We start from the raw sequence: 25,939 nt of genomic DNA, 5'->3' as shown, positions 1-25,939 counted from the left end.
TAAATGTAGATAATAATAATTTTGTGTTGTTGAATGTTGACTGCTGAATAAAGATATTGATAATTTATTTTATTTTGTCACCATATGAAGCAAATCGTTCTATACTTTTATTATTTTTTTTTTTTTTTTTTTTTTTTTATTGGGTAACCCGCGGCAACATAGGCCATTGGGTGTGGGTAGGGCACTGTAGGTTTTATATTGGGTAGGTTTGGTACACGTGTGTGTTGTGTTTGGCAGAATTTCTAATGGGGCACCCGTAGGTTTCTGCCGTGCCCCGGGGTGGGGGGATGGCGGCACTTGTTCTCCGGACACCGTGACTTGCACGGAGAAAAATGCCGCCCAGTGGTCGAGGATCGAACTCGGACCGGCTGTGCCGAATCCGTCGCGTTAGACCACTCGGCCACCTCGTCCCCCACTTTTATTATTATTTATTGTTGTATAAGTATATGTTTCCGTATATGTTTGACAGTTTGAATTGGTACTTTGAATTTTATTCTCATTTATTATAAGGTAAGTTGATTTAGTTTATTATAAATTATAATATTTAATACATAAGATTCAGAAGTTGTTGCAATTGCATAATGTAGTACTTTACTTACCTACTAAAATACATTTGTGTCATTTCATATCATACTTTATACATATGAATTGAATGCAGTAATTTAGCCATAGTAGCAAGTAGGTAAATAATAATTAATAAGTAAGACTAGGTAAGTTTAATTGTGTCATAACAATTTTTTAGTTGAAATTATACTTTAATGGCGCTAAAAAGAGTCAAAGCTAGTGGTGCCTGCAATCGTAAGGAGGCAAAAAAAAAAGAAGGAAAAACTTAATGAAGTTATAAAAAAAACAAACAAAATAAATAGCAAGTTTAAACAAAGAGAAAAGCATAGTGAGAACCATGGTAGCTTGGACAATGTTGATCACAATATAAAGTAAGTTTTCGTTTATGTTTTGTGATATAAATATATTATAATAGATTATAGTAATAGTAATTATAATTTAATGTTGAATTTGATTATATAGTGAGCCTCCCTCAGTTGAAGCTGTTGTTACAAGTGAAGAACATGATATTAATTACTCTGAAGTGTTAGAAATACCAGGGTATGTATTTTATAGTATTTTATTTTTAATTTAAAGTTATACTCATACAGAGTAGGTAATTATTTTAAATATTTTACATTTCACACAGTTGAATAATAGTATATTAGTGAATTAAACAGACTGTTTAGAACTAATTTTGTAATAATTGAAATTATTATAATAATGTATATAATATGTATAAATATATAAGTTATATTCAAAGTATGAAAAATTCTCCATCAACTATAATTGATATGAGTTCTATGTTAAAAATAGAAGGTTTAGAAGACATTTACCCGTATGTGAGTATTGCTTTACACATGTTTTTATGTACTCCCTGTTCAAACTGTACCGCTGAACGGTCATTTTCAACTTTACGCCGAATAAAAACATACCTAAGGTCAACAATTTCTAAAGAGAGATTAAACTCACTTGCAATATTAAATATTGAATCAGAAATAACAAAACAAATTAAATATGAGGATATTATAGATCATTTTGCTGATATTTAATCAAGAAAAAAATTGTAAAATAAACAATAAATATTATTATATTAGTACCTTTGACCTAAGTTATAAATTAGTTACTTATGTTTTTATTGTATGGTTTACCTACTATTAAAAATATAATATTGGAATGCATAGGTACCTACCTAGTTCAAATTGCTAAAAACTAACTGCAAATTAAATTGTCAATGAGAAAGGGAAACATAAAAAAAGATTAAAGAATTAATTTTATGCCCCCCCCCCCCCCCGAAAAAAAAAAATTTAGCCACCACTTCTATGGTATTAAAAAAATTGTGTTGGAAAGGGGCGCCATAAATATTGTGCCCGGGGGCGAAAAATTCCTAAATACGGTCCTGCCCATGACGGGGTCCTTATCTTACACAGGTAGATTGCCTACCTGATAATATGCTGCTGCGAATCTCCTGGCTATACATTAAAATATAATATAATACACTAAAAAAGATATTGCTTCAACATCATATTACACCCAAAAGAAGTTGAACAATCAGAATTTTTTTCCGGGTAACGGAAAAATTAAGATAAGTTTTTAACAGTTTTACACAACTTTGCATACAGTTCAATTGCTCTTCATATAAAAAAAAAAACGTTTCAAGATAGATGGACAGGATTTGTAAAGCCACGAAACGACCTCATAATTTGCAATATATTTGTAAAGTATAACTTTCCCTTTGTCCCCCCTCCCTTTCAAAAGCATGATTTATATGCATCGCAAGACGCGGATCCTTTTTATTTATTTCCCTTCTGACTCTTCTTAAATCTGTGATAGAAATGTTTTTACAAGCTTCTAATCAAAAATAATTTGGACATTTTCATGATCTTAAAGGGTTTTGCCAAATTCTAAGTTCAGGCACTCGTAAAAAATGTTTGCGGATTTACGCTCAACTTATATTTATATTTCCATTAACAAAACCTTATGAGGAACCTATTAAACTTAAACCTAACCTATTAAACATTCATATCTTTTGACTATGTAAAAATTTTTTATTGAAATTTTTTAAAAAAAAATTAATAAAAATCGAAATGTACATATTATGCCCATTATAAGGCTAGGTTTAAATATACCAAAAATACTCAAAACATTTTTTAAATTGTAAGATGTATAAGAAACGCAAATATAAATATTTAGTGAATATTGCATATTATGCATTTCTAAAGTTATTTTTTTTTTATCAAATTTGATTTTATCGAATTTTATCGAACTTAATCAACTTTATCTAAATCTGGCTTTGCGTGAAAATCTCTGTTTTCAATAAGTTTTTTTGGGAGAGTTTTCTCAATGGTTTGGAAAAGTTTTGGATATTTTCAATTTTGACTTTTCGAATGCATCAGCTAAATTCACTTTCCACCCCGAAAACATACAGAAGTAAAAAAATTATATCAACCACTTATTGTGTACGCAGACACAAAAAAAACACTCATCATTGTAAATTCAATACATTTATCCCTTGAATCACAATCTGAAATGCAAATCCAAATTGGGTAGTATAGACTATAGACCAATCTAAAATAAAAATCATTTTTGATACGTCATGATCATGAACATAATTATATGTATTTTTGAAAAAAGTATTTGTCTTAAGAATAGATGACAAAATATGAAATAAATTTGAGTAACAACTAACAAGATATAATAAACAATTTTTAATTTATTTATTATTTCAATTTTTATTTTTTTGGATAATATGATCACTACAATATATTTAAACAATTTTTAATATTTATTTAATAATAATATATTTCAATTTCAGAATTTAAAAATTGTTTTTTTTTTTCATTTTTATACCTATACACTAAGAGGTTATTATTTAAAAATAAGGGTTTCATTATGTGGACAGTAAAATAAAATTAGAAAAAGTTGAAAATATTTTTTAAATGTTTTGCCTGTTGTAGTGATCGCCGTGAAGGACACGTTGAACACTAATACAATAATTATTTAAACGACGTAGCACGTCCGTTGTCGTCTTGAGTCGTGGTTGAGAAAGATAGGTAAATAATTAATAACACTTTTTAGACTTTTTAAATATGACAATTACATAACACTTTATTATTACAAGTTTGAATTACATAATAACTATAAGCACTGTCGTAAGCTTGATAGACCTACGACGAGGGCTGACTATCTTCTAAGTAATAGTAGGTGCTCTACCCGTATTTATGCGGGTTCTAACAATGACGTATTGGTGGCGTGATATCTATATTCTAATATTACTTCCCTAGTAATGTCAAATTGCATTATGATGGGACTAGGTAAGACAACTTGTTGTTTTCACCTCTGATCCACGCTTCCTGTTATTTAGGCCTATTTTACATTGCATATCACTACCTACATTACCCATTATAAATTATACTAAATGTATAATTTATTCTACGTGATATTGTTTAATATCGTATTATAGCTGTGATATTACGACATATATATATATTTTTGGTTCGATTTGATCGTAACGGTCTTCATGTTGTCGTTGGTTCGTGATTTGTTCTTTAGTATAAGTTATTGCGTTCATGTCGTGCATTTGGTTTGTTTTTACATGATGTGCCTCCATTGTTTTGGCATACTGCCTCTGGCTGTTGTCTTCCTCTCTGTCTCTGATGACCGATGTTGGCATGAAATCAGTAAACTGAGATTTTCCTGCTATGCGTCCTGGAATGAGAACGTCTCGGTTCGCATAACACCGGCATGTTTCGTTTAATGAAATTATCCCGGCTCCTTCTAATATGTGGTTCTTTGATTCTTGGTCTCCATCACAGGTGACGAATAATGAATCGTTATTTGTAACATATAACCACTCGTTTTTTTGTTTTAATTTGTGGAACACTGTTGTTGCCATTTCGATATGTCGTATCTCACAATTGTCTGGTACCTTTCGCGGCTCCTGCATTAGGAGTATTTCACACACTGGTCTCATACTCCTAGAATGTAAAGGGTGCGTTTCGGGACATACCAAAAATTCGTGGACAGGTTTACAAATGGTGGGATTAAAATTGTCATAAGTCGAGTAGAGCTCCTTTGATTTTGTTACAGCTAAAAAATCGTGCTTAGGTTTAATATACATACATTTCTTTTTCTTATATGTAATACACACTGGAAGTGGTATTAAATTATATAAACTTGTTGATACACTAGTGGAATCTTTAAAATAAAAACAATGTTATTGTTGACCCGACGATCCTTAAGATCGGATATCGCCTGGTACAAGGTCCTCAGGGTTGTTGTAGAGTAGGGCAATTATTATAACAAATGATAACAAGTGTTTTAACTATCAATATTATGTGTATTATTGTACAACACGAGCAGTAGGTACAAACAATTCTTTTACATACAATATTAAATTCAGGGGGGACGGGGAACACCGACTGAGCTGCCTCCCTGGCAGATGTCTTGAGCTGATGAACTACGATGGCGGAGCTGCTGTCATGGAGTTGCGGAGCTGCTATTCTGGAGGTTTAAACACCGGTACGAACGCGTGCACCGACGTTTGGTGGAGCAACGAGTGTTTGGCTGCGTACACGGATACGCGGTGTATCTACCGACTATGAGGTTCAGAACTGAACGACGACAAACAATAAAAAGAACAAACACAATAAAACGGCTGATCGGCCGAACAACCTTTAGATGGTAAACCACGTTTTTCGTCGCACTTTCAAACGGGAAAAGATGGCCGACGGGCGAGCGAGCCGAGCACAAACGTATCGACGAGCTGTCGAAAAACCGTTAAGACGGAGAGTGTGGCGCGGACGACCGAGCTCGCCTGCGCCGAGCACCGGTAACGGTCACCGATAGTATTGCCAACCTTGCGGCTGCCAGCGCGCAGCGCACACGAACATGGTTGATGCGGCGGTCAGCCGAGCGTGACCACCGACGGCGGCAACTCTGTTATCAAACGGATCGAACAGTTATTATTATTAGAATATACCGTCAAATCTGCAAGCTTTACTAAATCGTAAACATTGCTATATTGCACCTCGAGTGGCATATTGGTCCCACTAGGTAGAATAAGTTTAATGTTATTAAACTATTCTAGTAAATCTTTCGCACTTATTAAACTCGGATGTATTTGTCCTGACCTAGCACTTTGTAATATCTCGACGAATGTGTTTACCCGCATCATTTGTATTACCAATGCCTGATTAACTATTATGAATCGCTTATTCGATTTAATTTCCGGGAAAGTGACATTGGTTAAACTAACTAAATTCGCTGTTGTTAGTTTTAGTGACCCTAATTGTTCTTCGAACGTTTCCGCTTGTAGTTTTAAAATTCTAAGATTTTCGTCTACTAGGTTTATTGGGCCCCCCTTTGTTTCTCGTAGTTTACCTATAGAGGACTCAAATTTCTTTATGCATGCCCAATTGCACAACCCATATAGTACCTGTGCTGCTTGTGCAACGTATTGCATTACCCCCCGGCGACGCCTAAGTTCGACGGAGTCTAGTAGTAATTGCTTACGCTGTAGTATTTTTTTATTTAATAATAACGCATGGCTTAATAAAGGTTCACACCCTATTGATGCTCCTAACGTAGTGCCGTACGCGTCGAGTTCGGTACATAGGGTTTGTAATTTGTGCATATGGTCTTCAATTACGTCCCATTGTTCAGTATAACATGATGTGTCAAGAAAAAATACCAAATCCCATGTGTTAGTAATAATTTTAATTGGACCTATATTTTCGTAATAGATACCGGATCTTGGTGGCAATTGATTGTCTGAGAATCGTAACTGTGACATCACCAGTGTACAGCCAATTATTAACTGCATAATAATCTGACTGGATTGGACATAAAACAAAAAAAATAATAATTAAAATAAAACTAGATACACGTATTTGTATTGTCTATGTGTATTTTATGTTTATAAACATGTCTATATATATATACCTATATCTACTAATATGTATATATCTATTACTACTTTATGCAAAAAAATTGAATAGCTTTCCTCATAGTTCGGTTTCATAAAACAATTTAACATTGTTTATAATATGTATACGGTAACCCTTACGACCTTTGTTAATAGTAATGTTTTCGTTATCATGTACTGCGAGTACTTCGTATGGCCCTGTCCAATTTATACTCAACGTGTTACGTTTGTTATGCTCTTTTACTAGGACTTTGTCCCCTACTTGTATATTAATTGCGTGTGAATTTTTATCGTAGTAATGCTTATTATTTTCTTTCTTTTTAACTAAATTGGCGCGTGCCAGTTTATGCGCTTCCTGCATAATTTGTTTTAAATCGAGTACGTTATTATCATAATTGTATTGTGCTTCGGGTTCCCTATGAAATGACGACGGAATATTCGGTTTCCGATCGAATACTAATTCGTACGGTGTAAACGAGGTTGACGTATGAATTGTTGTGTTATAGAAAAACATCGCGTATGTTAGCAACCTATCCCAATCGTTGTCCTTGTCCACAAAACTACGTAAATATGATTTCAAAGTGGCGTGACTCCGTTCGAGAAACCCATTCGTCTGGGGGTGCCACGGCGTCGTTTTAGATTTTTCTATATCTAATAGCTTGCACATATTTTTGAAAATATCCGATAAAAACTTAGTACCACAGTCGGTGAGTATCGAAGTCGGAATTCCGAAAATGCCCACAAAATGTTCTACGAATGCTTGCGCTACCGTAGATGCATCAGTGGTGACTACCGCCATTGCTAGCGAGTACCGTGATAATTCATCTTGTAGTGTTAAGGTGTACGTGTTTCCCCCTGTCGTGGGTGGTAATGGACCCACTATGTCTACACATATACGTTCGAACGGTTTTGTTACCGTCGAGGTGATAATCATAGGTTGTTTCGTTCTGATATGCGACTTATTCTTTTGACATATGTCACAATTCCTAATATATTTTTTAACGTCTTTTTTTAACTTTTTCCAATTGTAGTTTATCTGTAACCGTTTCACAGTCCGTGATACACCAGATTGCCCCCCAATCGGAGTGCTATGATATTCATATATGATACGCTCCCGCTCTTCTGCGGTCCAGCTTTGCTCGGTATAGATTTTTATACATACCTCGGTTCCCTTGAACACGTACCTGAACATGGTTCTAATACGCTCAAAGTTGGTAAGTGTCGTTAACCCCTCAAAACGAGTAATGGAAAATTGATTTATTCCATTCGTTTCGCTAAATGTTTTTAGTTCGTCTATAGCTAGAAAAAACTGTTCCCCGTTAATTCGGTTAAATGTGTTTCTTTTAATTTATACAATACGGTTATTCGATTATCTTTATTAACTACAATAAATTTGTTTTCGTTCGTGAATTTCATTTGGGTCGTAATCTCATGTTTCGTTAACCGTGGTGTATTAATTTTATGGGTTACAACGTCCGTTGCAATCAATAGGTCCCCCTCTAGATGGAAAATATCAGAATACTCATTACAAATGCTTATAATGTTTTGTTTTTCTTCCTTATTCAAATGATCAGTTTTAATTGAATCGTTTAATAATGTTATTCGACCCGGGTGACTCCTATCTACCGGCACGTGATCCCCATTAATAAAAAGAATCTTATCCGTATATGGCTCCCATTTCAAATTACTCGTGGTTAATTCGTCAATAATAAATGATTGTTCGGATATGTTAATTATATTACTTATTATGGTGTTGTCGCGCACCGGGCTTAAACTATTTGCTATTATAACATCGTCGTTTATAGCATATTTTTTAATCGCTACTAAATTAGACCGTATTTTCTCATCGGCTTTGACCTGTAACACGCAATTACTGCGCGCAGGTATTATAATAGATTCGTGAAACTATTGATGACGTTGAACGTGGTTCGTCGGTGGGTCTCGAATTACTTATATGGAAAAATCAACTTTTTTCATTCGATATCGAAAAACCCCACACCTGACACCAAATTTGTGTAGTGATCGCCGTGAAGGACACGTTGAACACTAATACAATAATTATTTAAACGACGTAGCACGTCCGTTGTCGTCTTGAGTCGTGGTTGAGAAAGATAGGTAAATAATTAATAACACTTTTTAGACTTTTTAAATATGACAATTACATAACACTTTATTATTACAAGTTTGAATTACATAATAACTATAAGCACTGTCGTAAGCTTGATAGACCTACGACGAGGGCTGACTATCTTCTAAGTAATAGTAGGTGCTCTACCCGTATTTATGCGGGTTCTAACAATGACGTATTGGTGGCGTGATATCTATATTCTAATATTACTTCCCTAGTAATGTCAAATTGCATTATGATGGGACTAGGTAAGACAACTTGTTGTTTTCACCTCTGATCCACGCTTCCTGTTATTTAGGCCTATTTTACATTGCATATCACTACCTACATTACCCATTATAAATTATACTAAATGTATAATTTATTCTACGTGATATTGTTTAATATCGTATTATAGCTGTGGGTATTAATACATCCCTAATATTGTTGAATTGCACTATTTTGTTACTCGGTAAAACAACTTGTTGTTTTCACCTTTGCTCTATGTTTCCTGTTATTTAGGATTATATTAATACCTACGTTTCTACTCATAAATTATACTATGTATAATTTATTATTTTACTCATTTTATTTAAAATAATATAATGACTTTTGGGTTTACTACACTGTCAATGTGAGGTAACGCAGCCAGATTGTATTAACTTAAGTTATTATGGTATTTCGGCTTTAATGTGTTTTCAGGTAATTTTAAAATACTGATTATGAAAATCTATATAAGAAATTTACTAAGGTACACTAAAACCAAGAAACACTGTTATAATATACCACTTGTTTTTAATTTTTTCCTGAGCGAAGGTGGGTTTTACAGCTGCTATATATCGCCTATCCGTAAAACACATTTATTTTATCATTACGTAATATTTTATAGATTCGTTTACTCAATTCCTTATGAATACACGTCATGTCATCGTGTTTTGTTTACTGAATAACCTTATAAATACCAAAGCAAGAAAATATTTTATATTATTCTTATTTTCAAAACTTTGAAAAATATTCATTTATTGTACCTACAAACATGGTCAAAAATATTAATATGTTGACTATATTTGTTATGTTAAATCTTATAGGTTGTATAATATACGTTAGTGGTAGTAAGTACTTTATATATTTTTTTTTTTTACTTTACATGATACAACACAGATTAATATTAATGTAAAATCATAGGTATAAATTACAAACTTGTAATCATAATTCAAAATTCATAAACTGTTATACTAAAAAAAAAAAAAAAATCAAATAATATTAATTAAGAGAATCAATTTTCTAACAGAATTAAATTATTTTTAATCTATAAGCAAAGACAGTATTATGATTACATTTAGTATTTTTGGTTGATTAACATAGTTTATATCAACCAACTGTAGAGTTAATTGATACCCTCATAAAGTTGTAATTTAGGTACAATGGTCTGTCTTAGAAACTAAGTTATATGCAGCTATGATTATTTTTAATAATAATATTTAGACGTAAATTAATTGTTATAATGTTTTCTTAATAATATCATATCCCGATCTAAACAATAACCACCAATTTATTGTATCCACAGTATAAAACTGTGTATATTTTATAATTTTAAAGAAAATTGAACAACATAAGAGTTTCATAAATTTTATAATATATTATATTTTAAATAATAATGATAATAATAATTATATTTATTGTATTTATATGAGTTATTATAATATTTTACTTTATAACATACTTAGATAATGACTCACCCGCATTCATTTCCTTGATTAGTTACAAGCGTAGGCACCTACGACAGAAAATTTAAGTTCAGCAAAACTAATTATCTATTGTTAACTCCGATTTACACATTGCCGAACATTAAGGTCAGAATCTAGGTGACTATAAGTATCTCGAATGGATTCCATTGCTATTTAATTTTTAAGCTAGTTATAATATTCCAAATTATTGCAATATTAAAATACTCCCGTTAATATTTAAATATCAATAAAAGCATATAAGTTGACCTAGATAATATTATTATACATAATATTTGGATATATCAATCTAGTAATAAAATAAAATAATATAGCAAAATTCGTTTTGCTGTACACAAATTTAAATATGTTAAGTAAACCTAATACATTGAAAGCTGGTTTTTTTGTTCTATTCAAAGCCAACCATCATTTTTTAAATATAACATGTTTTATTAACTATAAATTATTTTAGATCCACAATATACTCGAAAAAACTGCATCGGTAAGTATTATTATATTTTATTTAACAACATACCTACACATTTCACATTACCTTATACAGTGAGTACCTTATTAATAATGTGATCACTTTCTACTGTATTATAATTGTTGTTAATATAAAAGTAAGTTCGATAGGTACTTTAATTTTATGTAAATATGATTAATAAATAAATAAATAAATTTATATTTTATTGTAATAGTTGCAATCATTGGTTGTAAATATTTTTTTCAAACATGTGTACTTAGAAACAGTATTTGCGACTTCAGGACGTCACCCCCCCCCCCCACCGTGCCTTCTCATCCTTATCATAGAACGTACACTCCCCAAACGGGACAATTTCTCTTCGGACAAATAAATAAAATTAAAAATATTAAACAATAATATACAAAGCAAATCAATAAATGTACAAATGATTAAACTAATATATAAATATAATTCAATAATACGTCATAATAATACTATTGCCCGTAACTACAGGATTCAATAATAAAAATATTAACGGTTAAATAATACAGTTTTTTTTTTTAAATAAACTTTTTTAATAAATTAATATTTGTAACTAAATACCTACCTGTATAAGATAATATCAGTATATTATATTTAGCGTAGGTATAACATATTTATATATGTCTATTAATAATTTAACTTTTACACATATATAATTTGATAGTTATATAAACATTAAAATATCAAATACATAACAAATTTATAATACATAAACCAGTTGATAATTTAAAAAATATTGTTAATGTTCGTTGTTTTTTAAAATATTATATTATCATTACAGATGGAATGCTTACGGACAATTTTATATATCTTTCACAGGATGGTATTTAATTTAGATCTTAGAAATTAATTATTTTTAATAGTATGTCAGGGTGATTATAAATTCTCCCGATTTTAATGACCTGTAAACTTTCTCTAGTCTAATCCATTACTACCCGATGGGCACATATCTTAAATTTCCCGGGTCTAATTAAGTACTACCTGAAGGGTACATCTAAACTCTGTGGAGTCTATAATAACTAAGCAGTAATAACATTGTTATGTCATAATAAAGTAATGTTTATAATAATATGAGCATACAATTTAAAATTTGTTACACATTAATTGAGTTTCATTAAAAAAAGTAAATTGTTTAAATTCTAGTAAATAATAAAGATAATAATAATTTAAATTAATTTCAAATTAAATTAACATTGAAAATAAATTTTTACTATGATATGAACATACAGATTTAAAATAAACTTAAGTCGCTATTTTCTGGTTTGTATAGTTTATGTTTTATGACATAATTTTAAATAAGCTCGTGAGAGCTTACACATTTTCTTCAAGTAAACATTTTATTGACCCGGGAGAATTTACTCATAAAATTGGAAATGTTTGCCACCACAGGTATGTCATTCAGTGTTTAATATACTTCATATACTTAAAATATTCTACATATTTTGTCTACCTAAATATAAAAATAATACATTGGTAAATTGAAAAATCAACGATTTCAGCATAATGCGAGGAACACATCATGAATTTATCTGATACCTAATAACTTTTAGTGGCCCAATTTAATGTAACTGGCCCCAAAAAAAGTAAATTAGTGATTTATATTTATTTCAAGTTTTGGCGTCTTCTTCCTTATTTTTTTTTCACCAACATAGTTCACCTTCTAAGGTAAATAGAAAGAGACACAAGGACATATACTATTAAGGTAACTATCAAACTTAAATTTCCCTCATTTTGGGTGATTCATATGCATTCCTTGCAACGGGCTGAAATCAGGATTTTTTACAATAACTGAGTTATCATAATTAAATTATAACTACATTTTAAGGTACCCAATACCTGAATAGACCTAATTGGACTGTGCGATGTAATTATTACAGTTATTATGCATTCATTATATTTTATATCTAGCTGTAATATACATGTCACATTTGGTATTATTCTTCATTTTTTTTTGCATTTCTCAATACTATTAGAGTTAAATTAGACGTACGCACCACGCGATTTCCGCGATGTACCACAGGTGGATTGCCTACCTGATAATATTATACTACTTGCATAATCACAAAGACCTTTTCCGCATTTTCGTGTCATCTAGTAAAATATACCAATAAAACAGATAAGAAATCATAAATTTATTATTATTATTTCAATAATTATACCTAATTGTTGTGAGGGCAAATCAAGAACTCTCTGATCCAGTACCCGGTCTTATAAGTTATTGCCATCTTATATAACCTCATTCCATCTGATCAACTTAGCCAGCGTTTCCCGATTACTGTGGGTCGCTGTCCTCGAATTCACGTCATCCGTACGAGAATGGCAACGCGTAAGTCCACCAGCAACAGGTACGCGTTGTCTGGGAGGCCATCTGGACATCGAGACCAGCGTCACCCTCGAACTTCTGTCACCTCAAGAAACCACCACTTCCCGACAGCTGTTATATGTATAATTTACCTTGTGCCTTAAGTTCATCAGTAAGCTCCCATCTATTATAATAAGGGCTCCGTGTAAGAACGAGATAACTCCATTTTTATCAATTGTTCAGGACGAGCAAAAGAAATACCATTATCTCATTTACCACTATTGGCGGGAAATAATTGATTTTGTAATTTCTTTGGGATTAATAAATCGATTTTTCTGATTTTGATACCAAAATATAGATATTTCTACCATTAAAAACGGGTTTTTGATAAAAATGGAGTTATCCTATTCTTGACCGAAGCCTTTCCGAACCTACCAAACCGGATCGACCACAGGGCTCCTGATCCTCGTAACTAACTTGCATTGTCCTGAATCCCATGTACGTCACCTCCCATCATCGCCATAGTGTCGTCATCGCATGGGAAGGCGTGTAGTACTAGTCGGTCAGGTGCGTGTATGTAGTGGCCTATCACCCCGATTAGTAGGCACTATCGATCAAATTCAAAGTTGGTAATACTTCTTTCTCGGTTATTCCCGAGTAGTTCTTCGATCTTTTTCCCCCGTTGCTGGGCATATACAGATACATGATTAAATTCTTTGGGCATTGGAGGGTGTTTTTTTTCATCTTGTTATGTAGCTTAAGGGTAACCACGCATAATTTTTAGTTTCTTTTAATGGTTATCATTGATTACATATGTTCTTACTTACTATTATAATTAGTAGAAATGTGATATGTTAGACATTAGTATAATCTATTTTATTTATATTCTATCACTTATATTACTCGAATAGCCCAAAGACAATGCCCTACATGCACTGGTGAGTAAATAATTATTATAGTCAATATTATTTAGACAATGATTATGATTATTGTTTAAAGTATTGTTTTTCGATACAATAAATATTTAAATTATAAAGCGTATATAATGCATGTATATTATATATTGATGTGCATCGAAACAGTGGCGTACCCAGAGAGTGGGGCTAAGGATGCTTCAGACCCCCCCCCCCCCCCCCACCCATACTATTGGACGTGTTATGGTATAAATATTATATAATAAAAAGCAAAGTACAAACCATGATATTTCTGAAAACCGTTTAAAAGAAACAATTAGCGTATTATAAATTATTTTGCATAGGTTATTACGGTTACGGGATATTGTAATAACGGCCTATAGTATAAGGTAACGAATATCAAATCCTGATTTACTTTGTTTAACCCCGTTCCTCCCATTGTAAAATCCTGGTTACGCCTTTGAACCTAAATAGAAAATATTATGCTAATAAAATAACAATAAATAGGTACCTATACCGAAGCTATTGTAAATTTTTTCAGACGTTGTAAAATATTACTTGAATGATCAAATATTAAGTAATTAATAGACTTGTTAATTTAATTCCATAAATCTGACAATTAATAGAATATTTTATAGTTCATTCAAATACGCACTAAGTATACCAATAATTTGTTCTATAATTAGGAGAGATTTACCTAGGTTGGACCACTTTTGATATTTGGGAGTATTAGAGTTATTTAAATGTATAATTATTCAACTGCACTTAAACGATATCCAAGCATGTGAACAACTGTTTGACAGTTATTTTATTTGTCAAGTGTAAAATGTTTACAAATTGATCCAAATTAGGCAACCGGTTACTTTATTTAGACCAATTATATTTTTCATTGAACTGCTTTCTATACTACACGGGTTAAAGTAGAAACCTTAGAGACTGCAATGCAGCCACTTCATCGTGTTACTAATTACGAGACGTTTTTTTTAAGTGGACGGCCGTATGAGTTCGGTCTCTTTTAATTTTAGTCTTCATGTAAATAATAGTTGCGTTTTATACACCGTACAAGCAACACGTATGTTTCGCTTTCGCAGTTCGCGAAATAGTGCTGACTAAGCTATTACAATTTTTTTGCTAATGTTTACAATGCAAACCACGGCCTGTCGGACGGATGGTAAGTTTTTTATAAACAAATATATTTTAAGTGGGTCACGCTCAAACTGACCAAATTACACAATGCATGCAAATATGGACGTCAGTTCTTATCCACCGCATAACATAACAGTTGATGCTAGTATTTGGACACAAATACAAAACGACAATGCGACCTTGAAACATATGGTAACGGAATTGCGATTAAACAATGATAAATTACAACTTTAGATTTAGGAAATGAACGGTGGAAACTCCAAAGAAATTTTGAGCTCGCCTAAAAAACCTATCAAAGTGACGAAAAAAGTAGCTAAAACTTCTGTAAAAATCCATAAACCACCTCCAAAAACAGTATGTGGTGTAAATGATTTTAAACAATTAATGATTAATTTAAAACTCTAAGAAGCCGAAGGACATGAGCAACAAATGAAAACTTTAACTAACTAATGGTGAAATTTAGATACTAACAGGTGACGAACTCCAGTTTCGACGAACTATAAAAGTATTAGAAGAGCAAAAAGTTGAGTATCACAGATACCAACTTTAAACAGAAAAAAAGTTTCGGGAGGTCATTCGTGGATTACATCCTGAAACTGACCCCTGTGACATTAAAAGCAAATTATCCGAGCTAGGAAATTTTGTACATAATGTTACGAACATTCAAATTGAAAAAAAAGTCGACCCTAACAATAAGCTTAGTGTTCGAACTATTGCAAGGCTTCCATTATTCTTCGTAGATTCGGGGCCACAAGCAAACAACAAAGGCATTTATGATATTAAACACTTGTGCTATCATAATATAATAAAAGTGGAACCTCCAAGGAAAAATAAAGAAGTTCCACAGTGCAAAAATTGCCAAATATTAGTTAAAAGTCAAGTGACTCCATCAATGAATAATATATATATAATTTATATCTAGTATGTAAAATATGTATAATTGTCAAACATATTGGGTCGTTTAAATAATATAAAGCCCCAGGGCATTTAAAAAAAAATGTAAATAATAATAATATGTTATAACCCCAAAGACGTTATACAACGGTATTAAACATATGTATAAATGTTTTTATTATAATTTATGTTTAACAACCAGGTATAATTCAGGTGGTCCAATTTAGGTGGCAGGCCAATATATAAGACTCTCCCTATACCCAATATCTAAAAAAAAGAGTTAAATTAAGTAAAACTGATTTATTTTTATTTTTAGATTCCACGTGTGCTCCAAATTTATTTTGTGGACGACTTCCAGTAAATCTATAAAAATAATTATTTTTTATTCTATACTTGCGATTACTTTTAATAATTATGATGAATGAATGTAAGAAAAATAGCTTTAATAAATTACACCTTACTATTTTTTTTTATAAACGTGCACATGTAACTAACATATTACTTTGTATAACTTTAAATTTCACAATCTATGAATAAATAAAACTAAATTTTACATCAGTTAATTTTGTATAAAAATACGCATAAATTCACTTTACCTACCCACGGTTTTTTTAAATTTTATTTTTGAAACATACGTAATACGTATTATAACGAGTTAAAATAATGCCGCAGAAAAACAATTTGCGTAAATCATTATTTTAGAGATATCCTTACTGTTCGCGCCAAGCAATTAGCGCATCGCGTTATGCAATTCTGTGCTTACGACGACGACCTGTCTCTATCAGCTTCCTCTTCATACATACCTCTCATTCCGTTAATTGTGAATTATTATAATAAATTGTTATATTTATTTATTCTTTTTGTGTTGTTGTCATATGAATTATCTGTCGGCATGTTGCCCCAGATAGGTATATTTGTTATCTTTCTAAAAGTTTGCTTTTTTTTCTCTACGCGGCCAACGCCCGACCATTATTATTGTTATTCTTTTGTCAGTTCGTCTCTTGTTGTTGCTGGTCCGCTAAAATAAAAACGATCATGGTTTTTAATATGTTGTGATCCACTAATACAGCGATCTGTATTAGTATTTATTTATATGTATGATCCGCTAATAAAGCTAACAAAAATTATTTATACTAGTTTATGGTGCACACGGTTGCCGACTGTATATTTATTATTCTGATTATTATATTGTGTGTTGCTATAAATCCTGAGATATGTTCACTAAAACTACAATCTCCAACACTCAATCGTAAGTCTTTTGTGTATTATTATTATTATTATTATTATCGCCGTCGAACTGGACATCTGGTTATTGTCAGCATCGGTGCCGTCATTCGTCCCCGCGTAAGTCCTTCAGCAACGTACATACGTACGTTGTGTGGGAGGCTGCCCAGCTGGTTATTGTCAACGTTCGGTGCCGTCATTCGTCCCCGCGTAGATCCGCCAGCAACGTTCATACGTACGTTGTGTGGGAGACCGCCCAGGTCGTCCAGATCGACGCCTGCCTATTGCGTTAGTGGTGACATAGGCCATCAATTTAAGAAATTGTGTTCAGGCATCATCGACTGGTCCTTCGGGTAGCCCCTGCTTAGGGCAGAGATAAAGTTTGAGATATTACGTTAATATGCATGCGCACAAAGCACAACACTGTACTTAACTGTACGCACTCAACGCCTGTAAGGCTATAACTAATTTTGATTTTTTTTTTACATATTTTAACGAGTTAAGAATTATGGTGAATTCAGAATTTTACACTTGATCTCCGTTTCAAAGTTTTAGTAATTTTATTTTATTATTGAAAACTGTACCTACGTCAATTCTCCCCACCAAAATATCGGTGTAAAAGTTGAATTAGGCGTTAACCGTTTTAAAAATCTCCCTGTAACTGTTGAAAATGTGTACCTATCATACATTTTTCATTGAGAAAATAAGGTTATTTCGCGAATTCGAATGGATCTAAGAAATGTGAATTTGGGTGATAGTGGTGACTGGCGTGGTAAAAACTTTTTCGGATTGGAGTATAATCCTTGCGATTAGCTAAAATGTAGTTATACACAATATGGAAGACTTTCCTAATGTACCTTTTTTGCCTATACAATTCGCCGTGCAACACATATGATATATTTTGTGCACACTATTTAAAACAATTAATAGACACAAGCTGTATTATCATGCGTTTTTTCTGTGAAACAACGATGGTCAATCCCTCTTTGGTGGAAAGAATTGATACCTATGACCTCCTACCATTTTTCATTAAATCAACCATAGTTGGTTTTTGTATACAATATGTCTATACACACAGATACACTTTACAAACCTGTGACACGGTTACGGCGGTGGAGTGCTGTAGGTGCTGTCCGTGGTAAGTCGGTCGCTGTCTGTAGTCTCAAGATAAAGGCGACACTCACAAAAATTACACAACACAACTTTAGAATAAATAGTCCACGAGGGACGTTTATTCGGGTGTAATAAGAATACCGGTATACTACTGACGGTGATAGTATTATAATACAAGTATTGTGTGGTCGAGTATTTAGTATATTATGTATCAACGTTGTGGTCGAGAGCTTAACTTCGGTGATCGAACGAGAACTGGTGTATTCAACGTGGTATGGCCGTTGGCGGTAAGATGTCGTTAAGACGGTCGGTAAACGAGAGAGTTGCCACTGGCGGCAGGTACTTGCTTTGCGCGACTTGACTTGCCTTCCCGTCCTGCCTTGTGCCTTTGCGGCGCGGTGGGAGAGTCGACTGTGTCGCGCTGTCGTAGCCAGTGGTGGCGGTTGAAAGTGTAGACTGGTCGCTGCGGTACCTGTACTTTGTACTGGTTGCCGCTGCGTACCGTGTAATACTCCCCCGCCAAATCGCCACACGGGGTACTCTCGTGCTGGCGTGTCGTTACGGGTCGGGTAGCTTGTACTACCTCTGGATTCCACTTAAGGTAGACTTTCCCCGGTTGTAGTCTGTAGCAGTGTTCAGATTAGATAAGTACTTTTTTATCTAGATAAAGATAAATATAATGCAACTCAAATGTATCTAGATAGATATAAAAGATAACTTAACTCATATTTATCTAGATAAAGATAAAGATAAAAAAAAGATACAATTATTTTTTAAATGGTTTTAAATTTAAGTATATTTTAGTTGGGCACTAGGAACATAATAATAATAATGCTTGTATTTTAACGAAACCTTATTTATAAATTATCAGAAGTTAGAATCATTTAAAAATAATATTCTAGAAACAAAATTTAAAATAGTACAATCCGAAATATAAGCAATTGGAATTTGAAGTAGACCACGATAATAAAAAAGTATGTAGTAGGTACTAGGTAGTATAGGTACCTATTCTAGAATAAAAATACAAATAAAAAGTATTTTTAAGAATTTAAAATACAATGGTCAAAAAGTATTAGAAAAGTATTGAAATACAAAAAAAGTATTTAAATACAAGTATTCGGATACTTAACAAGACTGAATTTATAATTTATAATATTTGTTTTAAACATTATAATTTATTTTATTATTATTTTAATACCTAGAAATGTTATTGTCATTTTAAGTATACAATGTTAAAAAATAAATAACTATAATTTATTATATTTAAGAAAATATTTAGAATTTTTGTCTGTATTTAGACCAAATTAGAACATATACAATAAAAAAAAATTTTATATTAAAGATTGAATAATATTATATTCATAATATATTAAATTGTAAACTTTTTTAATAAAAATGGGGGAAATATCCGCTTCAGAAAAAATGTATTCGTAGAAGTTGTCCTACTACACCACTACACCACTACACCGAATACAGTCAGGAGGGGGATGAACGTGATTCAGTGGATGACGTGTCAAATTTGAATTCAGTGATAGGTATAATTATATCATTGTATATGAAAAATAAATCTGATCGAGGAACGTCTGTCAGCCTATATCGAGTACCTACCAATATATTAAGTCATGAATCATGATATGGTTTCTGATATCGGTATTAAAGTAACTTATTTTAATATTATTTTTAAGATGGGTTTATTAATTTTTTAACTTTGCATTTATCTGAGGTTCTGTTAATGAACGGTCTCCTCTTCACGTGATTCATCTTTGTATATATTTTTCTATGTTCTCCTTATTGCTTATTGTTTTTATTTTGTAAACAGATTGAATATATTTAAATAAAAAAAAAAACTTTGCATTTATTATAATTTTAATGAATATTTTGATTATTATAATAATAGTTTATATTATATTTTCTAACTTATAATACCTAGTCAATACTACCTTATCATGGAACAGTGTGAATAAATTCATGGTAGAAATAAGTGATAGCTTTTAGATTGATATTAACATTTTGAAAATTTTATTGCGTATAATAAAATCGTGTATCCATCTACATAATTTAGGGCTGATGGTATTAAAAATAATTTTCGGTATTACGGTATTGATTTCAATACCGGTTTGAAACGGTAAACCAAAAAACCAAAATGTTTCGGTATACCGAAACAGAAATGATTTGGTACACCTAAATACCGATATTGTACGGTTAGGGATGACGGTATTTTGGTAAACGTTATACCGTAAAAACCGAATGAACGGTTTTAAAGCTGTTTTCTATTATCAATGGCAATATTATATATTATAGGATATAATAAAGTATATAATGTGAAACAATAAAAGTAAAAAATATCAATACTAGTTAAATTGTATTTATTATTTCAGTAACCGTACCATAACGGTATTTAGGTATACCGAATCATTTAGGTTTTAGTATACTGAAACAGTTCGGTTTTTTATGGTATACCGTTTACCAAAATAATTTTAAAATACCAGTATTCCGGTATTTATGGTATACCAAAAATACCGTCAGCCCTAAGGCATAATTATATATATTATATAATTCATAAATTATTGTTATACAAAACATTCGAATTATACAAAACGAAGATGATGAGCACATTGGTTCAAAACATGATATATCAATAAATAAAAACAATTTAATACCAACCAATTGCGTTTCATTACAATATAAATACAGTAAACTTTTTTATTTGTAAATTGAGAAAAACTGGGGGAATCTTATATTCAATTTTTAAGTCTTAGATATAAATAGATATTTTTTTATAAGCTTCTAACTCAAAATGATTTGGAAATATTCGTTATCTTAAAGAATTTTGCCAAATTCTAAGTTCAGGCACTCGTAAAAATGTTTGTGGATTTACGCTCAAATTATATTTAAATTTCCATTAACAAAAGCTTATGAGGAACCTATTAAACTTAAACCTAACCTATTAAACATTCAAGTCTTTTGATGATAATCAAAACATTTTCTAAATTGTAAGATGTATAAGAAACGCAAATATAAATATTTGGTGAATATTGCATGTGTCTATCGAATTTTATCAAATGTAATCAAATTTGTCTAAATCTGGCTTTGCGTAAAAATTCTCTGTTTTCCATTAGTTTTTTTGGGAGAGTTTTCTAAATGGTTTGGAAAAGTTCTGGAAGTTTTCAATTTTGACTTTTCGAATGCATCAGCTTAATTCAATTTGGGCTTTAATGTATTTTCGAATAATTTTAAAATACTGATTATGAAAATCTATTTAAGAAATTTACTGAGGTACACTAAAACCAAGAAACACTGTTATAATTTACCACTTGTTTTTAATTTTTTCCTGAGCGAAGGTGGGTTTTACAGCTGGTGTATATCGCGCTGTTTATGGGCCTATCCGTACAACACATTTATTTTGTCATTACGTATGATTATAACGTATTTGACAAAAAACGATTGAAATTTGTAAACGTAATTATAGCGGAAAGCGATAATCAAAAACAATAATTAAGTACCGCAAAACAAAACATAACGATTAACAAAATATATTATATATCATTAGACATTAAACAAAACGTAATTTATGGAATATCATTGACCAAAAAATAACGCAAAACGAAATATTTTAAAATCTATTTTTTCTATTGGTATAAATCTATTGGTTTTGTAGAAACATTTATTTCATGCGACAATCTAAGAATTGATTATATTATATTTCGTATTCGGGCCATTACCTACCCGAATTAGTTATTATTTTTCAATTTTATAGATATTAACACTATTTTAAATAACGATAAACGCAAAACTTGTATACGTTTTAGTTCTAAATAATGATAAACGCAAAACTTGGATAACGTTTTAATTCTGAATAACGATAGTAGTAAGTGGGTCCATAGAGGCGACACTCCACTCCACACAAACTCCACCGCCACACATACTCCACGACCACCGCCACTCCACCCGGACCGACCACCACCACCACACCACCCAGACCGACCGCCACTCCACCCGGGGCGACCACACAGCACAACCCTATCATGCGTTATCACAATACAATTAATATGTGTACGTCAGAAAGTAATTATTTAAAAAATATTCGTGTATAATGTTCTGCTGTCCACCCCCCCACTACCCCGGCAGACCACCACCGCCGCCATCAACCCCCACCCTACCCCGTCTAACCTAGCCAATGATTTTATTACAACTTGATCAGATAACGGAATATTTTAAAAATGATTATAATATTGAAAAAGACGCGACACTCGAAGAATTTGTAGCAATAATCAAAGGAATTCAAATTGAATTAATATCTAAACATGTACCGAAGAACAAATATAGTTTTATAAATCAGATAAAACTGCTTGCAACTGACCAACTAGCAATCGGTTGGATGGAGAAACTTAATAAATCATGAAAAGTATGAATGCGTGATTTTTATTTATTTTAATTATACTAAAATATCTATTTAATTAGGGTGTCGAAGAAAATTACGGTCCGGAAGATTTCTTCTCGCCTCCGTTTACTCAGAGTTGTATGTCTCGGCCAAGCAAACAGTCAAAGAAGACGGTAATCTTATAAATAATAATAATAATAATAATAATAAATATACTTTATAATCAGGTGAACGATGAATACGATGGACCCGCCCCCGCCAGAGACGAAACAAAAAATTTAAAAGTAAAGAAAGTATATTATAATCATTTGAAACCTTGAATATAATTGTATTAATTTTTTAGGATTTTTTCGAGACATATTATTCAGCGATGACACCAATAGAAGCCGACAATATAGCAGACGAAAACAATTGTTTTTCTCAATATTTGTTTTGATATATACAGTTTGTATAATATTTAAAAAATAAAAAAATCTTTTTTCTCTAAATCATATATGTTTTTACTCCCGCCCATAAAAAGGGCGGGACCACCTTGAGATTCACCTATCTAAATACACCCACCCCATTAATACTAGCGGTATTAGCGCCCCGGTATCACACCACAAGACAGTCGTGAGTCTTCCGTCAAACGAGTCGCGTGTGCCTTATTACTAACTTATTTCGAGACAGTCGTGAACGTACATAACAAAAATGGCTAATAATCTGATCGATTGTACTACATTTTTTGTTGATAGCAATATTTTTATAAATATAGGATTAGATCCTGATTTTTTGTTAAATTGCGTTATATGCGTCTCAAATAACTTGCAGTGTGTTAAAATGAGTGTTGAATTATATAAATCTCTAAATATAGCTCTTAACAACATACATTTTTTACTACCATCTCATTTACTGTTGGAGGAGTTTAAATTGATATCAATAGAAGAATACAACGGTGACAACGTTCTCTCAATAAAGTGTTTGCAACAGGATCAAGATGTGCAATTAACTAAAGAGAATGTTTCAAGGATCTTGCAATTAAGTGATGCTATTGAAGAAGTCATTCAGATGAAAAATGTATACACACGGTCTACTGCATTAAATCAGGCCAGTAAAATTGCAATGTATCTTGGAAAGGAAATGCCGTTACCCAAAGATACAAAAATAAACCATGTTGAAGATTATTTGACCCGTATCGATGTCCAAGAATTGAAAGAACAACTTCCGTTCGCTGGTCTTTGTTTAATAGCAGATTTGAAGATTAAAGCAGTCAAACAATTGGCAAGGGGTTGGTTATCTTCTTCGATCGAAACTAAGGTAATACAATTTTATTTTTACATATTATTTTATACTAAAGAAAACAAATTTTTTTTAGCCTGAAGTCAACAGGCTGACGACGAGGGAATTCCTAGCACGTAAAAGGGCAAAAGCAACCCGCTGATTAAGTTTTCATCTATAATATTTTATTATGTAATTTTCATATTGTTGACAATAATTTATAAAACTTTATATTTACAATATTGTTTTTTTTATTTTTTTTTTATTATGTCATTATTTTTGTATTAAAACATAATGTAATATTTTATTGTAATATGATATTTTATTATATAATAAAAAGAAAAAACATGAAATTTAAAAAAAAGTATTTTTATTTTACAAACTATTTACAATTTTCTTACACCACCATTAAATGGGTTATAAGTTATAATTTGGTCGTGTAAGATGAGACAATAGGCTGCAGTCTTTTCAGGTATGGTAATATCAGTCTCAAATTCAATACGTAGGTCCACGGTTGACGACTTCACATTGTCGTTTTGATGCGATAGATCGACAACGACGATTGGTACATGGTTTTGATAAATATGTTTTGACAGTAACGGCTCGCAGTAGTCTCTTTTTGAAAATCTGTGTAAGCTTTATACAGTATCGAAGTTTGTTTGTTTTGGAAGTCTGCTCGGAAATCTTCGTACGGATACGCTTCAGAATTTAAGTATACCTTAAGATTTTTCAACCTACAGTAGTCAAATCGACCGGCATCGAGGGTTATATTATTTTTTCGATCCGTTTGAAATCCTATCAATACAAATCTAGGTTTTTCGAGTAAATTGCTAGACTTTACAGTCCACGAATGTGAAGTATTTTTAGGTAGCACTGGATATTCGCAGAGATCCCAGGTTCTGAACGCGCACGATAACGTTTTACGAGAATCCAATATTTTTAACAGTCTTAATTTTTCTTTATCACTAACTTTGATAATAGGCATCTTCCATAATATCTTAGTCAGTTCGACGGTAATTTTTTTATTTTTCTCAGAGTTATCAGTAACGTGTAATGTGTCGAAATCGGTTGACGAGCGATTCAAAATCAATTGTTGATTACAATTAAGTAATATTTTTTTGTAATCTTCAAAAAATCCAAATAGATGTTTCAGTGGAACGCAGCCGGTAAACACATTGTTGGCCATGAAATTTTTATTATTATCGTTACTACCCAACGACGACCCCCAAGCCGCATTCTCCAGCGCGTTCAAGTCGTTTGGAGTATATGAACAGTAACCTTTCAAACAAGACGAAATTCCGGGTGATTTTATTTTCTGTACTTCTACTCCGTTTATCTCGTATCGCATTTCGGAGAATAAAAACGCCAATCCATTATTCGAAAAACTAACGTCTCCAACAGCATCGGTAGGTTTATTTACTTTTCCCTCGATGTACAGATAACTCTCACACGGAAAAGTGTAAGAATCCATGTTTAAAACACTTATTCTAATTTCATCGTTATTAGAAAAAGACATGTTTGAATATGGGGTGAACGAATGATAATTCTTTTGTGTTATTTTACACTCGTCGACATAGCCGGCTGCTACGTCTAAATACGAGTCATCCATGATTACATTTTCAAGGAACGAAGAAAATTTAAATTATTTTTCGTGAGTTTGGTTTCGGGTTTTTTCGGTTTGGATGTTGACTTCTTGACTGTAGATACAATACTGATGGGTTTTTTGATTGTAGCTCTTTTTATATTGATGTTAAATTTGAGTGCCATACCCACGCGTTATTTGCAAGCGAATCGTAATTGGTTCGCCGCGTAGATTTATTAGACAATCGTTCTGATCTTTTAATACGATATTTACTCTAGATATTGAAGTCGTGTTGAGACCATAAAAAACTGGATGTCT

At 32.0% G+C, this 25,939-nt stretch overlaps 2 protein-coding genes across 5 annotated transcripts; one reads left to right on the top strand and one right to left on the bottom strand.

Annotated features, from left to right (window-relative positions):
• The first annotated feature begins 9,475 nt into the window (after nucleotides 1-9,475).
• Nucleotides 9,476-24,202, top strand: LOC132953353 (uncharacterized). 4 transcript variants are annotated; one of them, XM_061025841.1, is made up of 10 exons: nucleotides 9,476-9,688; nucleotides 10,773-10,802; nucleotides 11,590-11,631; nucleotides 12,634-12,672; nucleotides 14,022-14,048; nucleotides 14,566-14,601; nucleotides 16,381-22,806; nucleotides 22,863-23,066; nucleotides 23,126-24,078; nucleotides 24,137-24,202. In XM_061025841.1, the coding sequence occupies exons 9-10, from the start codon at nucleotides 23,473-23,475 to the stop codon at nucleotides 24,200-24,202; spliced, it is 672 nt and encodes a 223-aa protein (XP_060881824.1). In that variant the 5' UTR covers nucleotides 9,476-9,688; nucleotides 10,773-10,802; nucleotides 11,590-11,631; nucleotides 12,634-12,672; nucleotides 14,022-14,048; nucleotides 14,566-14,601; nucleotides 16,381-22,806; nucleotides 22,863-23,066; nucleotides 23,126-23,472. The 4 variants fall into 4 exon arrangements, with proteins under 4 accessions (XP_060881824.1, XP_060881823.1, XP_060881821.1 ...); XM_061025840.1 differs by having other exon boundaries at nucleotides 16,381-22,955; nucleotides 23,010-23,066; XM_061025838.1 differs by having other exon boundaries at nucleotides 16,381-23,066.
• A 360-nt stretch (nucleotides 24,203-24,562) lies between these two features.
• LOC132953354 (uncharacterized) lies at nucleotides 24,563-25,648 on the bottom strand. The gene has a single exon (XM_061025843.1). It carries the CDS (start codon nucleotides 25,646-25,648, stop codon nucleotides 24,563-24,565), a length of 1,086 nt encoding a protein of 361 aa, XP_060881826.1.
• Between the last annotated feature and the right edge of the window lie 291 nt (nucleotides 25,649-25,939).

This window comes from Metopolophium dirhodum, unplaced genomic scaffold, assembly GCF_019925205.1.
Source record: "Metopolophium dirhodum isolate CAU unplaced genomic scaffold, ASM1992520v1 scaffold18, whole genome shotgun sequence".
In the NCBI taxonomy this organism is placed as follows: domain Eukaryota; kingdom Metazoa; phylum Arthropoda; class Insecta; order Hemiptera; family Aphididae; genus Metopolophium; species Metopolophium dirhodum.
The sequence above is the reverse complement of the archived record's forward strand: the minus strand, read 5'-3'. Positions and strand labels throughout refer to the sequence as shown.